General features: G+C 40.1%; 1 protein-coding gene across 2 annotated transcripts; it reads left to right on the plus strand.

Annotated features, from left to right (window-relative positions):
• The first annotated feature begins 2,862 nt into the window (after nucleotides 1-2,862).
• On the plus strand, nucleotides 2,863-15,450 carry LOC121950187 (transcription factor 12-like). 2 transcript variants are annotated; one of them, XM_042496110.1, is made up of 13 exons: nucleotides 2,863-3,019; nucleotides 5,362-5,461; nucleotides 7,141-7,286; nucleotides 7,377-7,500; nucleotides 7,585-7,649; nucleotides 8,027-8,123; nucleotides 8,233-8,306; nucleotides 9,244-9,420; nucleotides 10,130-10,235; nucleotides 10,708-10,861; nucleotides 13,064-13,299; nucleotides 14,068-14,245; nucleotides 14,457-15,450. In XM_042496110.1, the coding sequence occupies exons 1-12, from the start codon at nucleotides 2,951-2,953 to the stop codon at nucleotides 14,208-14,210; spliced, it is 1,491 nt and encodes a 496-aa protein (XP_042352044.1). In that variant the 5' UTR covers nucleotides 2,863-2,950; the 3' UTR covers nucleotides 14,211-14,245; nucleotides 14,457-15,450. The 2 variants fall into 2 exon arrangements, with proteins under 2 accessions (XP_042352044.1, XP_042352046.1); XM_042496112.1 differs by lacking the exons at nucleotides 2,863-3,019; nucleotides 5,362-5,461 and adding an exon at nucleotides 6,784-6,848.
• The last annotated feature ends 1,062 nt before the right edge of the window (nucleotides 15,451-16,512 follow it).

A 16,512-nucleotide genomic window follows, 5' to 3' on the forward strand; every position in this document is an offset into this window, starting at 1 on the left:
GTGACATTCTTCATTGTAGAGCGTCATAACCAATGACATTTCAACCATGGGAAAATAAAGATATGCAAATCTGAACTCATTAACATTTGCATTACCTGTTTGAATAATCGCACTCCTGACAAGACTGCAATTAACTAAGATTGATGCAAAGTTCAGGGTTAGGGGACTGTATATATTTGCTCTTGGATCATTTACCCAAGATGTGTGTGTGTGTGTGTGTGTGTGCGTGTGTGTGTTTGTGTGTGTTATGCATGCTTAGTGTGTCAGATAGGAGAAGTGATCTCTGTCAGAAGAAAAGGTCATTCAGTAGCCACTGGTCTTTCTGGATTATTTGTAAAATTCCTGAAATTTGTTATTCATTTTTGTCTTAAAAATGCTTCCTCTTCATAACCTTTATCGTAACAAAAAAAAATTAAAAATCTTAGTATAGATGCTATTCCTGGCAAAAGAAGGAAAGGTCCACAAATGATTTTCCCCATAAAGACGAAGAGACTGACCTGCTAACCCAGTTAACACTAGCGTGGATAGTCGGGATTAGACTTTGACTTTAAGGAAGCTGCGCGGCCCGCACGGCTCACCTTCAGACAGATTGAAACTAGCAGACAATAGTTTGTTTTTCTGTTCCCAGATGACTTTGTTTGCCAGTCTTTCGCTGGCTTTTTGAGGGGGATTATTGCAGCCAAAAATGCCTGATTTCATAGCAGCTTTTCTCAATAATTGCAAATCTTGGTGTGATATTTTTAAGTGGGATTACATGAGCAAAAATTGTGGCATTTTTTGTAATGAATTTATTAAAAATTAAAGGCAACTTGTTTCAGTGAGAATAAAACCACACTGTTGTGAGTTATACTGTTACCACTCACCAAGCAGATTTAATCTAACCCATCTTTATTCTGTCAGCTTTTGCAATGGATGTAAGAACTTCTGTAATGGTGATTTGTCTTGTCTGTTGTCCACACATTTCAGCCATTTTCCAGTGTGTTTTGTCACAATGTCAGAAAAGCATTTTTCTATCAATGCCATTTGTGTTTTAGACAACGTTACACACGGTGCAAGACAGTTTACCCCAGCTTCTGTGTAGGACATCATAGAATTGCCCTGCATGGTCTTTGGCAGTAATTTTTGGTGGTAAATGTGAGTAGTGACGGGCAAAATGGAACGAACAAATGTTTTTGAACGACTCTTTTAAGTGTCCAGTGTGTATCAGGTCAGCCTGTCGAACGTTCAAGTGTTCATGATTCCCCAACTTTTCCACTCAAGTTGCCTGTTACAGTGAGTGAATGAGATGAAAATGAATTGGACTTGAGTTCAGACAGCAGCTGCACTCATTGAATGAGACCAAATGAACCAATGCAGTAACTGTACAAAATTACAATGTTGTGCAAAATGCATAGGGATTGGTTGAATTTACATGAATTGTCACAGCACCACAGTATGGATTTGGATTTGTACATTGTTCCCACAGTAAAACTAGTTTCCTTATTATGGTTCTGCTGCAGCCATAATAATTAAATGACAGCTTTCTTATTATTTGGGTTTACCTTCCTTAACACTATCAATTCATTAAATGTGAAAAAAAAACCAAAAACGGGAGGGTTATCAATAAAAGCTAGCTATCTAAACTACGCTAACTGTTCATTAAACTTTATACATTAAGACACCACAGCATACATTTTTGTTAAAGACTTATACAGAATATGTTATGAGATTCCAAAGCGCTGTTTGCCACATTAAGCACAGTCCCCTGTGCCTTCAGTGTAAACACTGGAGGGTTAGTAAGACAATGAGTCCAAGATAAAGCCAGTGCCGTGTCTCAGTGGGAATTATTTGATTGGATTGTTGTGAGGTCTGTATAGGACAAATTGCCTTGCCAGGACAATGTGGCACTCTGCAGGCCTGAGCATCAAGCCAACCACAGTATTTTTTCTTTTTTTCTTTTTGGCAAACCGTAATTCTGTAACACACAGAGAATACTGTACAAAATATAGCAAGTCAGCTCCTTGTTCAGGTTACACACACTATATTCTAAAGCTTGTGGAGCAATTTAACACGAGTTGTTTGGGCAGTTGACTTCCTAATGAGATTTTTTTTAAAGAATTACCCATACATCATAAGTTTGAATGGTTTGTTGCACATGGAGCACTGTAGGTCATTGTCCGATTCAACACCAGGGCAGCAGACAGTGGATTTCACCTCACACCAGGATGTCTGTTTGCTAAAGTGTTATACAGATCACCCAGACAGACTACTGTATAAATAACTTCTAACCCAGCCGCTGGAGGAGCTCGCCATGCCACACGTGCCTACAACTTAAAGATTTGGATCTATTTGTACATGTAGGTCAGACAGAGCTGTGGTATCCTCTGTTTACTGGAAACCTCTACCTGCCCAACAGGAGCTAATCTATATGGCGTCATCACTGCTTGCAGGGATTTCTGAGCTTGCTTGCATATGATTTTATAGCACAGGAAAAGGGTAGTAGCTGAACAACAAAATGAATAACTTACACTGTTTATGGCTTTTTTTTTCTCTTGTATGTTGTGTGGTCAAGGTGTTTAATCATGCGTAGGTGGGGAATTCCCTGATTATTACATGTTTTTATCATGATAGCATTTTGCACAAGCATTTAATTGTTAACACACACTAAAAACTACATCCAAACTATGTTTATTCTTGCACTTTTCTTTCAATAAAATATAAAATAACTCCTTCTAGTATTCTGGGCCAGGCTTGCAGTACAGTAATAGCATCAACTCTTAGCCACCCCTCTCTGCTGCCTGGAATGGTCCAGCCCTTATTTGCATAAGTTGTCTGCGGGTAGCTGCATGACCAGCAGGGGTAGGTTAGGGGAAGGAGTGCATGTGGACTACACACACATATGAGTAAAGACACGGACAGACGAGCTGCTTGTGGACTGTACTGAGAGTCTTGCACTGAACCAGACGGAGTTATGTACTGTGCTCATCCTGTCTCTGGAACAGGCAACAACTCATTGATGTATTGCTACAACATGAAACCAGTAAGTATACACATTCATGTTTTATTTTTCAGAGGATATATGACACTGTGTGTGTGTGTGTGCATGTGTGTATGTGTGTGGGGTGATGATGCTGTTGCACTCTTTGATTGTCTTCAGCTTGTTTGTTGACTTGCATAATGAAAAAAATTCCAGCTTTTATATGTAAACATTGGTTAAACTCTTACTGACATTATCCAAAAAATGCATCAATAAGAAATTAATTCACATATGCAACCTGTTTAAAAGTTAAAGGTGTTAGAACTTAACATGCTCTCATTTGGATGTACTTTATAGTTAGAACTGGCGTTCTCTTCTCTGCACACAACATTTGTTGGATTTCATGTGGCTGGTTTGCATGTGTGTGTCTTTCTGTGTGTGAGTGAGTGAGAAACAGAGGGTGAGAGGAGGATTTTGTGTTTTGCAGAGGTCATGTCTGTAGTTTGTGCTGAATGTGTCGTTGTCACTTTCTTCGTGTAAAGCTTATTCTTGTTTAAATTTCAGCAGTTTTGAGTGCAAGAACTAGGAGTTTGTGTAACATTATAATATTAAAAACGAAACTCCCATTGGTCACTTTTTCAGTTTGTTTCCACATTAACAGCATTTAAACCTGAATTTAAACTTCACACAAGAATACAATTTTATCACAGTAAATATCCTGATTGCCCACTAATCACACAGTTATTACCACCTCAACATCCCCATCACTTAAAATAATGTTAGCATTGAGTAACACCTCCCTCACTTGTGGTTTTTAACAAACTCATGTTGAAAATGCACCGGTGAGACTCTTGCTTCCTGTTAGCCGAGCACCCTGTAGTCAAGCCTAGCAGCAGAAAACATCTTGACATGAAGCAGATTGCTGCTATTTCTATTTGATTTAACCCCGCTATGTTGGAGCAGTCCCTCCACCACTGCTGCCATTATCAAAGGCAGCTTTGATCTCTGTGAGACTAACCATATCCAGACATCGTGGATCACAGAGGCAGAAAATTGGTTGCATGTGGCTGGAGTTGGCCATGGTGAAGCACAGCATAGGCCCTGAATAGCAAGTTGATATTTCACTCATCTAGCATGGTAATGCTGTGTGTGTGTGTGTTTACAATGGGAAAAACAGTTTGTTCTTTTTGTAAAACATATGTTTGGATTAAAATAACTCTGGAAATGCAGCTAATAGATTGCCAAACATGTTCACACATGATTATTTCAAACAAGCACAGAGCTTTTACTGTATTTTATTCTCTCCTAGTTGTGTGTTTTTTATTGGCAGAAAATAAAGGTCCCTTATCATTTGTGATGCCGTGATTGATGGTTCTTAAATCAATGCTATGCTAAAAGAGGATGCCATGGTGACGGCCCCTCTCCGGCGGGGGCCAGAGAGGGCGTGCTGGGGCGGGGGTGTGACCATTATTAACGGGTCGCCTGCTATGCTGATGGTAAGGAGGACAATTGGCTTTATCCTCCGCCATATGCTGCTTATGGCGGCTCAGACGGGCCCAGTGTCGGCAGGGGCTCCTCTGTTTGGCCTAGCCCACAATCACCATGGGACTCATGCCAGCCAGGGTCACGGCTGCATGTGTGTGTGTGTGTGTGTGTGTGTGTGTGCTTAAGAGCGTGTGTCTTTGTGTGTGTGTGTGTGTGTGTGTGCCTATGAGTGTGCTTGCACAAGCATACTCAGGAGAGTCTTTAATAGCCTGCTTTACAGAACTTGTCGTCCGGGTAACTGACACCCCATTGATGCTGCACAGGGAGGTTTATTTTCATTTCCTGGGGCACATCAAAGCAATCGAGGGAGGTGCAGGTGCAGCCCAGACCTCTTGGTGTGTTTGAGTGAGTGAGCATGTGTTGGTGTGTTTTGTGTGCATATGTGCGCTTTCTTGCCGTGTGCTTTACAATTAAAAGAAAGAAAAAAAAACATTAGCAAAATTTGTCTGTTAACTCTTTGCAATATTTTCCTGCAGAACGGGGTCATAATGGTGAGTTTTCTGTTTTGGTTAGGACAAAGTGTGAGAAGGCCTGTAATTCAATTTTATTCGGGAGGGAATTGTATTCCAGTCTTCTGAAGCCAGTCGAACCTGATCATGATTAGGGCAGGGATTTCTCATGGTGAATGGTTCCTAAATCCGGATGAGGAGGTGCATGGATCTGCAGCTTATGGATTATCGCAATAGCTCTAAGTGTGCATCAGCTCTCTGCTTTGTTTTCATAATACTGCTGCTTCAGCCCGCACTCACAGTATTCATGCCAGTAAGATTGGTTTGAGTATTACAGACACATAGAAGAACATTGTGTGTGTACAATATGTCATGGTTCAAACAATGCCTTAAACAAGCTCTTCTCTTTAGGTTTACGGGCAGTCTCCCACTAATGACGACATCAACCAGAACTCCTCTTCACATCCGTCCACCAAGGCCCACAGCAATGTGTTCGCAAGCACCTTCTTTGGTGAGCTCGACCAATCCTAAATGAACATGATTATTCTAGTAGAGTAAAAAAAATTATTCTGCTTTGGTTCAGCACTCATTCAAACCCATCGTCCCTTCAATATATTGGCACAAAAGGACATGTAAATACTTCAGTCTATGGGTTTTCAGGAATACCAAAACAACCATCGAGTTCAAGGTTAATCCAAATCAGTTGGCACAAGGAATTAGTCTCGGCTTTTTGTTACTCTCAGTGAACTTCCACAAAAATTGACATAACTGCTAAAAAACAGAGCAAGGCTGTACAAGGTAAACATAAACATTTGACTACTACGTACAGATCTATATATCAAACAAACTTAAAAATCAGCATGTGAACCATCTAAGTTTAGTTAACATGCTTATCTTTGCTAATTAGCACCAAATACTCGGGCTGATTGGGATGTTATTAGTTTTGCAGGTATTTTGCATGAATTTTGCGCTCCACTAACTTGAATTGGGAGCCACAAGATCTGGAGGATCTTGAGGCTCCTACAGATTTTGGAAATAGTATCATAGCACATGGATCAAATTCTGATTGTGAAACCAGTCATTTTGTGGGAACTATGAAGCTCAAAAATATGTTTACAATAATATACAGACATGTCTTTCTTGATGTAAGTCTGTGGGAAAAACTCTTTTAGTGCCCCATGTCATCAATGGAAAAATGTTGTGGTTACTTGGTTTAGCCATTATGTCATATTGGCTTAAAAATGTGGCCGTGTTTCTCTGGGCTTTGTTGATAAACCAAAGTAATTTGAAATTTTTACCCTTAGGGGGGCATGAATGAATTGCACTGCAATACAGCCAATAGCTGTTGAGATATTTCACTGAAAATGACACATCAACCTTCTGGTGGCACTAGAGTGAAAGTCAGCAGAAAAACACTAAAGAATAAGAAGAGTTAACAAATTCAAATCTTTACTCAGGTGATCAGGGATCATACATGTCGGCAGTCAGCGAGGGCAGAAAAATACACTCAGAGAACTCACACAAGAAACAAAGTCCATAAAACCAAGCAGAGTCAAAAACCAGGGAAGCAAACACAAGAAAAAGGCTGGAGAGTGTGAACACGCTAGGGTGACAATGACAATCTGGCAACTGAATAGAGGAAACACTGGGCTTTAAAACAAGGGCTGATTACTAAATACACACAGGTGAGTGAAACAAGACACAGGTGAAACATATGGGGCAATTAAAAAAGGCGGGAAAACTTAGGACATAAAAGTTGCACTAAACACAATGAGAACACCTTCAAAGATAAAACAGGAAGTGGACACAAACTGAATATCACATCAGAGGATTGCAAAATTCAGTTGTATTAATCCTTTGGAAATCATGAATGTCTGTCAACATTTCGTGCCAGTCAGGTGTTGATACATTTCAGTCTTTGGGATACAAGAACCATTGAAACAATTGCTTAAATTAAGTTGAATCAATTTACATCAAAATTAGTATTATAGTTGTAGAGCCTTTAAAAACAGGTTATTTCTTATGATTCTCAGAGCTCAGACAAAGACTGTCACAGTTGTATATAAATTAACATTGTTTGGGCTGGATTACTTGGTAGGACTTCATTGTTCCCAAAGAGGTTTCATGACCTGACTGGCTGCTTGAGATGCTGTTCCACTGCAGGCTATAACATATTGTTGTCAATTTTAGAGGGGACGAGCAATTCGCCGGACATCTGGAACGCCGTAAACGGGCTGAACCAGCAGGGCTATGAAGGTGCACTGGGAGCGGCCACAACCCACCAAACACAGCCGGGGAGCTTCAGCAGCCTGCCGCCGCCACCACACACCCACCTGGTGAGATTTACCTCCAGGACCTTGGATGTTGACAGGATGGCACTTTTAAACCCCCGCTGAACTATAAATGTGTTTTTGCTTACTTTTCAGGACTACTCTCCACATTCAGTAATGGCTACTGACATGAACAGGGGTCTCCCACCAATGTCCACTTTTCACCGCAACAACACAGCATCACGCACTACATCGATTAACACCACAGAGAATTCAACAGGTGAGGGAAGGGGGAAACTTTTTTTAGCCTTGGTGTTTTTGCTCTTTATTCTTATGTTTTACAATATGTTTTTTTCACTCTCAGGGAGCAAAGGACATGTGTCAGGAGGGTCACAGACAGGCGACACCTTGGGTAAAGCTCTGGCATCTGTAAGTATCCACCACTTCAATCCCATAAGACAGACTCATCTAAGCTGTGTTATGTTCAAACAGTCAGACCAGAGCATAAAACCAAGCCCTGAGAGCCTCAGTGGTATAATGCAAGTGAAAAATTGTGGTTTGTCCCTGCCTGCAACAGACTGGTGCATATTAACGAAGGGCTACTCTCGTGCTGCTGGACTTTTTATTGGCTGCCGACTAGTAAAATGACCAGAATTGATGAGTTTAGTTCAGGTTACGAGCCCGCTCCGAAGGCTGTGGCAGCAGCTGTAAAACCTAACGCAGAAATGACAAGTTGTGCTTTTAAAATGATCCATGCTTGACTCCCTCTCCTCCCCCTCTTTCTCTCTGTCCCTGCCTGCTGCCAGATTTATTCCCCAGATCACACCAGCAGCAGCTTTCCCTCCAGCTCGTCCACACCGGTGAGGTCTCCATCCCCGCTGTCGAGCGCAGCTGAACCTGCAGGTAAACTGGAGTAACACATGCCACTCTATCCCAGAGTGAATATATATTGTTTACATTTTGTATCTTCCAAACCCTTCATGGCCTAATTTGGTTGTTTTCTTCCTCTCAGGTACCAACATTTGGCCCCGGAGTTCAGTTCAGGCACCAGTGTCACCACATTATGAGTCTTCGCTTATATCATTGGTAAATAATTATTGTATTACATAGAGATAATAAATGGATGGATATATGAATTAAATTAAACTTAAGACAATTGCAGGAACTTTAATGAAGAGGAAATTGCAATAAAGTTGGAAAGACAAATAGCATATATTCAATATAAAAATATCTAAAAGCAAAGAGGCTCAGCCCCCCCCCCCCAAAAAAAAATTACCACATAGATACACAAAATGACCAAAAAGAGATACAAAGGAACTGTTGAGAGATACAAGCTGACCATGAAGGGGGCAAAACAACCACAAAGAGACAAAAAAGACAAAGAGACACAAAATTACCTCAAAGAAACATGAAATAACCACAAGTGTAAAGAGAGCAAGTGGAGCCTTTTGCATTGTGTTATAATCTGGCCATGGACACGGGGCAAACCAGCTAGCCTGGCTCTGTCCGAAGGTAATAAAGTGTGTATAAAATGACAAGTTGTGGTTTTACAGTATTCATGTACCGGACTGTTGCCTGGCAGCCTCGAGGTCACGACAAACCACCAGGAAGTCGCTGCACCAGGCCAAGAAACAGAGCCAGGCGAGCTGCTTCCCTCCGTCTCCAGTATTAATGTTAAGTTAAAGTAACTGGCTGCCAGCTTTAGGTTCATATTTAATGCACAGAAATGAGACTGGTATTGATTTTGTCAGCTGCCTTTCTGCAAGAATATGACTGCCAGTTTCCAAAATATTAAACTATTTCTTGAAGGTTTCTATCATCCAAATTAAAACTGACATATTTTACCTGCCCGTTTTTGTCTCAACTGAGCACAAAACACTGGTTTTCTTATTTTTTTGGAAGAATGAATTTTAGAACTGCAGTTTCATAAAATGTGTCCCATCTTTAACTCAAAAGATAGATAAACCGTGTCCTGATTGGCAAACACCACAAAACAAACCCGTTTGTCTCTTGGTGTTTACAGTCTCAGGTGGAGGACCGACTGGACAGACTGGATGATGTGATCCACGTCCTGAGGAATCACGCTGTGGGCCCCACGGCCAGCCTGCCCACTGACATCCACAGCCTGCTGAACCAGAACCTCCACTGCCACCTGGGATCTGCCAGCACTGTGCCGCTCACCTGTCACGCTCCAGCCATGGTTAACAACCATTTCTTTGAAGTATTTAAGGAAGCAGGGGGGCAGCGTATTTGGAAATCCCAAGTTGTGTGTGTGGGTGTGCTGGTATTCAGGTTCAGGAATGTTCCACCAGCCATGTCTGCATGTTTTCCTCATGTGAAGGTTGTTGTCCTTTAAATAGGAAACTGAGCACAATGGGAGAGCGCTGTGACGCGTCGCCCTTGTATGGAGAGCGTACAGTATGTGCAGACTCTAATTCCACTGTGGGGTGATGGGGGACGCCTGCATCACGCAATTCCCATTCCAGCATGTTTGCCTCTCAGCAGACCAGGGGATTTTGGCTCAGCTGGAGTGGAAGTATATGCAGGGGAAAGGGGTTTTTAGTCTAATCCTTTGGGGGGGAAGGGGGTATTAATTCCCTCACTTTTATTTTTTCCAAATGATGTGTCTGTTAGAAGTGTATCATTCCTGAAGAGAATTAGTGGTATGTCTACAGAGTATATAGTAGTTTTAAGGGAAGGATTAAGATTGTCTGAGATTAAATTAATTCTGTAGAGCGAGAGATCTCCCCGGTTATATGTTTGAAATAGGGAGGCAGATGTTGGTTTTGTGACTTATTTGTCATTGGTTGGATCTAGAAGTTGTGTACTGTTTGAGCCAGGCTCGCTGTCTTAGTCATGAAGACATGAATATTGCCATCATCTCATCCTTCTCTTTGTTTGTCATAAAGGTTGAAGCTGTCAATATGAACAACAACCACTTCCAGAGCCGCACACAAAACGGCCACCCGTACCCGGCCAGGCAGAGGGCCACGCTGCAGCCCATGCCGAGTGGAGGTAGAGGCTGCTAAATTCATATATAGAGTGCTGCAGGGATGATGTTTTGTTTTGTGTAGGCCAACCTAGAAGGGAACAATGCTCAATAAAAAAGCCAATGTGATTTTTCTATTGGATTTTGGATTATTGCAGAAAATAAACTGCATCAAACAAGAATTTATTTTATTGACATGTTTCAAGAAGACGATCTTCAGAAATGAACACCACTTTTATGATTTTTAAAGCACAATTGCAATCGCTAGGTTTTAGACAAACTACACCATGGTTACATGACTTCAATGCCACAAGGGAAAAGGGTACCAGAACTGCAAAAATGCTCACTCATTTCCTGGTTTAAGGACTCATTCCTGCAGCACTCTAATTCACTTCCGCTATCTGAACGTTTGAACCTTTGAGCCATTTGGAATTAAAAGATCTCACGGGTTTAGAACATATATAGGCTATATTTTTAATTTTGTTTGATCTCCCACAGGAGGTCTGGGAGTTCAGAGTAATCTGGAGCTGAAGATGGAAAGCGGGGAAAGGGAAGAGATGATGCACACCAATCACAGTCACAGCTCTGACAGCCAGAGATCAGACGAGGAGAATGAACTCAAAACACAAGGAGAAAACAGCAGGGGGAACAGGTAAGAGTCCCACTTTCATGCTCTCCTCTAAGTAGGAAAAGAAATAGCATCCACCGTGGTAAAAAAAACAACCCAAAAACAAACAAAAAAAAACAGCTGCTGGAATAAAATTGGGATGTGCGTGATTAATCTGCCATGAAAAAAATAAAATGAGATGAAAAACAAAGTGTATTTTGTGACAGTGATGTAGTGCAGTAGATTTCAATATAAAAGTCCCCCTCTCAAAGGCAAGTATTAGAGCCTTCTTGCCGTTCGGTTTCACTAATTTAAAACACTGTGGGACCCCCTGCTGTGAAGGGCAGCTGTGTCCAGGCCAGCCTATTTAGCTCTGCCTCATATTTCTTCTTCATGTTGCATCAAGTTGCAATGAATTAAATGAGTAAAAAAAGAAGAGGTGCAGGGGCAAACAGAGAATGGTAAAGACATCAGTGATAGAAAGGTGCAGTTTTTGGTAGTAGGGGTTTTAAAAAGGAAAGAAAAATCCCCAAAACAGAGGGGTAACGAAATAATTCTTACATACAGTATCCTATTGCTGTCCTTCGTAGCCATTAACAGCAAAAAAACACACTATAGGCTGAGTTTTCATTACATTTAGTTGGTGCCAATAATGGTAATAAAGATGGCCCCTAACTGCTTTTTTCTTTTCTTTTTTTTCCACAATAAATCCTTTCGACCATGAAATAGAGAAAAATGTTCCCGGGTTATATCAGCAAATTGCTTGTTTTGTCCAACCAAGAGTCCAAAACTCAAAAAATAGTGTACCAACAGCATAAAAAATGTTTTCAAAAGGCCAAAATGCAAATGGGGGGTGGGGGGGGCTGCTATAGAGCCAATGTGCCACACACAAACCCAACTGCACGCATTAATTTAGCATGGGGGCAAATGTTCATGAGTTTCTTTGCATCCTTAAGTCTTTAAACATGTTTATGAAAGGAAAATAATGAATGAAATCCAAGATGATGGACTCACTGTTGAACAAAAAAAAATTCCCCAAAAGTTATAGGCTCTTGAGGATGACAAAAATGTTTCACGCATGTTTCGGGAACATCAAGAGATGTATCCCAACCCTATCTTGTATTAGGGGGCGCAATGGAGCCAGCTGGCCATGCCCAAGCCCAATCACTGCAGAACTTTGTAATTTTTGTCAGTTCAAATGTGTGTGTGTAAAAAAATGTAATTGCACAGCAGAAAAAAATCTCTACAGAAACAATAGTTTCTTCACACTGTCAGAATTGGGGACCCTAATTACAAAAGTAGAAAACTGAATATAACACTGAAAAAATCAGCAAATCCTCAAACTTGAGAAGCTGGAAAGTTTTGACCGTTTTTGTTTGGTGTGTTTTTTTTTTTTTTTTAATTTATCAATAAATTAATTAAACAAACAACAACAAAAAAAATTATCAAAATAATTTTCTGTTGATCAACTGTCACTTAATCAACAAATTGTTTCAGCTCTATCTGTGACATCAGACTAGATCACTGATGATGATGGTTGGCATTTTAGATTTATAAATAGATTTTGGTATTAAACGACTCACACGGAAAAAATGTGAATTTATAAAGTCAGTGCCATATAAGTAATATATACAAAACCAGATTGTATATCTTGAAACTGTCACAGATTAATCAGTACATCCTGATGTCTCTGGTCTCAGAGGTCAAGCCAGGACAAACCTCTTTATGACATCAGCTCTGATGCCTGAGTGCATGTTTTCTTTTAATTTAGATCTATAATCTCGTTGAGGGAAATTGATGTTGACATATGTGGATGATCCACGAGCGATAATTTTTTTCCTGGGCATTTTTTTTGGTTTCTTTTTTAAAATTTTTCATTCAGACTGAATTAGACATTGAATTGAAAACATTTAACACTTATTAAAATGTGGCTAAAAACAAGAAAAAAAGAAAATGAAATGCTCTTGTGGATTAATTATTCATCACACGAGCATGTTGTCAATATGTGAGCCCCTTTGACAGAACAAATGAGGATGTATCAGATGACCTCAGGAGACTTGATAACGTGATGTCAGCTCAGTGACCAGCAGAGGGCAGAGAGACCCACAGTATAACTCTCTTACAGTGATCAGCTAAAGTTCTCACTTAGATTCACTTAAGCTTGAATATTAGCTTAAAAAAAACCTTTAAAAGATCCAGACAATAAATTAACGATAATTTCTCTTATATATGTCTTTTATGTTGTAGTATCCACGAGGATGGGGATGAGGATCTGAGCCCAGAGCAGAAGGCCGAACGTGAGCGCGACAGGAGGATGGCCAACAACGCCCGTGAACGTCTGCGCGTGCGAGACATCAACGAGGCCTTCAAAGAGCTGGGCCACATGTGTCAGCTGCACCTGAAGAGCGAGAAGCCGCAGACCAAGCTACTGGTGCTGCACCAGGCCGTGGCAGTGATCCTCAGCCTGGAACAACAAGTCAGAGGTGAGTGTGTCGCTCAGATGGAGCCTCGTCTCTCTGTCAAGTCCAATAAGTAAAGGAGAGAGTGAAGATAAGATAGAAATCTACAATAAAAAGTGGGTGTAGGAGAGGTGGTTACTGACTCCAAGCATGTTTTTATCATATCTGCATGCTCACATTTTTATTTTTACTTCTACTTTTGCCAAAGTGGAACCCGCATTAATTGATCTTTGACCACTCAGGGGCAACACAGTTGGCGTTAGTTGACACGGAGCTGGTCAACATTATGTGTAGTGTGGTTGAAGAGCCTTTTTAACTGAAACTAGCTGCCTGCTGAGGCCAAAAACTATATGAACTGATGAAAGCTGAGAGAGTGAACCAAAATATTTGAGAAATCATATGAAATCATAAACAAAGACCTGAAATATGTTAAAACTCTGAGAGGAACTGATTGAAATTGTCAGTGGGTTTCTGACTATTACTGAGTTTTTCACAATGCATGCAGTCAAACTGATTGTTGCAAAAAATATATTGATTAGAGCAGCTTTATTAAAACCACTACAACAGCAGTGTACTTTACTGCAGCATCAAGAAGTAGTGGTGATACACAAAGAGTAACAATGACAGAAAAGTCATCAGCCGAAGCAGAATTCACGAAGCAGTGTTGAACTGAACTAAAATAGCTGAATCTGCATTACACAGGATGGAAATGAATAACATCCACACGTTACCTCATGCCTTCAGCTTCTTTATTTAGTCAACCTCTAACCCATTGTTTGTTAAATCCCACAGAGAGGAACCTGAACCCGAAGGCAGCGTGTCTGCGGAGGAGAGAGGAAGAGAAGGCGTCTGCAGTCATGACGGATCCACAGTCCATGCATCTCGCTTTCCATCCCAGTCTGACAGACCCAGCAAACCCCATGGGCCACCTCTGAGCATCTGATAATAACTACAGCAAATCCAGCATCAAGTAGTTAACATTTACTTTTGCAGTTACAGTTATACATCTGTAAAAAACAACAACATACCAAAAAGATACATGCATGTTTTTTAGCAAACTGAAATGTAAGCACTTGACAAAATGTTAATTGTTCCAAACCATATTTGGAAAGAACTTCAAAACGTTATCTATAATATCTATATGAAAGGTGTCATTAAAAATGTGTGTCTTTGATGTCCAGATGTTGGGTGAAAAGCATCCCAGGAAGCATCCAGCTAAATTCGGACCAGAGTGGAGAGTGTCGACCTCTCAGTTGAACAATCATCTCCTCGCCTCCCAAACGGACTTCTAACTTTGTGCCTAAACTTAACTTGTAAGAGACAAATGCATTGTAAACTGCAGATGTTTTGTACATATTTTGTATATTTATGGATAATCTGTCTGTTTCGAATCTATCTGAACGGATGAAACTTGGTTAGTGATGAGATGTCATCTGAAATTTTTGATTTTTTGGCAGAGCCAGACATGTTTCTGACTGACTTTTACAGTGTATCACTATTTACCACGTACACTCACGATTACCACCCAGCTCAGAGGACTGACATTCCCATATGTGTGTGTGTGTTCAGACAGCGGATTTCATTTGTCCTGTAGTATGTGTGTGAGTGTGTGAGCTGTTGTGTGTGTGTGTGTGAGTTTTGCAGGAGTTTGACCATTCTGTGAATGAACAGATCTCCGAGAATGTTCTTGAGCATGTGGGCATCATCTGTTATTTGTATATCTGTGTTATAGCACTGTTAAGAGGATTACACTTACTGATACACTGGTGGACAGAATCCCTCCTCCTCTCAGTGTAATCATCGCTCTTCAGACGTAGTCGAAACTCTTTGCATGTTTGAGTTTTTAATAGAACAGTTGATTTTTTCTAAGTTATGTAACTTATCTTTTATACAAATATTGTGAATTTCATAATGTCTCTATTTACTTTTACACAAAACAACCCATTTTTTGTGCAGTTTTGTTAGATTTAGACACATTTCATGCTCTGAGCAATACAGTATTACAGAAGAATTAATGTCTTGTTTGCTTATCACTCTGCTGAACAAATAATAAATCATAATCAAAAATAACCTGAAATACTCCTATCATAACATGTACAGTATGTGTACAGTTTGAAGTAGCCTACAGGCATGTGTCGAAATGAAAATGTAGCAATAAATGTCTTTTTTAAAATAGTTTTTAAATAGTTTGAGTCTATGTTTGTTTATGTGTATGTTTAATAATATTAAAATAAGTGCTTAAAACATTTTAATTAAGTGAAAATACCAAAACAACAATGCAATACTACTCCATTACAAGTAAAAGTATTGAATTTAAAAATGCACTTTCAAAAAAGTAGATAATTATCAAGCAGTTAAAAATTCAGAATTAGAAATATTTATATTTGTAGTCACTGTTATATTGTTGTTATTTAACTGCTGTAGCTGGTCCAGGTGTAGCTAGTTTTAGGCACTTAACAGTCTAGTAGTTTAATCTACTGGCTCCCGACCTTGGAGCTAGAGCCCTCCAAAGGGTGACAACATAAATCTGGGGGTTTTGAAATGATTAATATAGTGGGAAAGGAGCAAAAATATCAAAGAAGGGAATGTAACGTAAGATGCAAGAGAGACAAAATTTTTGGAAAAATCATTGTACGACAGTGAAGGCCGAAAATTACAAACTGCACTGGCAAAAAGAGACAAGCCTGTTGTTAAACCATAGGCATAGATTTTAGGAAGCATGCAGGGGATCTGGCCACCTTAACATCAGATGTTAGCATTTGCACTTTTGAAATGCCAGAAAGTGCCTCAGATGCAACAATGCACCCAGTAAAGTAGGTGGCAGTATGCAACCTCTAAAGCATTGGTTATGATCTGCCAGAAACCAGAAAGAAGATGAAGCAAAGTGCATCGTTGAAGAATGATATTTCCACCATGAATTGGTGCAGGAAAGGCACAAATTGGTGCATGAAAACTCACCAGAATGCAGAAAATTAAGTGTTTGATACTCAAAGTTTCTTGGGGGAGGACCCTCAGACCTCCAGATTAATATGTTCACCCTTGTGTTATATGCTACACAATTATGATCCCATAAACTTACTGAGAATCAAATGTCTGTCCTGTTGTGGCCAGGAGGTTTAAGGGTTAGATCATGTAATTATAACATTAAAGGTTTGTGTGTGGGTAACTTTGTTGCCTGTCATCACCTGTCTCCCCCTTAATTTTTTTTATGGTTTAACACAAGAAGTCCAACAGAAA

This window comes from Plectropomus leopardus, chromosome 11 (assembly GCF_008729295.1).
Source record: "Plectropomus leopardus isolate mb chromosome 11, YSFRI_Pleo_2.0, whole genome shotgun sequence".
Taxonomy (NCBI): domain Eukaryota; kingdom Metazoa; phylum Chordata; class Actinopteri; order Perciformes; family Serranidae; genus Plectropomus; species Plectropomus leopardus.

Bases quoted from the DNA above. Each gene is read 5' to 3' on its own strand.
- LOC121950187 (XM_042496110.1), top strand. From the start codon at position 2,951: ATGTACTGTGCTCATCCTGTCTCTGGAACAGGCAACAACTCATTGATG. The intron at 8,307-9,243 runs GTAAATAATTAT...TGGTGTTTACAG, and splicing joins AGTCTTCGCTTATATCATTG to TCTCAGGTGGAGGACCGACT. The intron at 10,862-13,063 runs GTAAGAGTCCCA...TTTATGTTGTAG, and splicing joins GAAAACAGCAGGGGGAACAG to TATCCACGAGGATGGGGATG.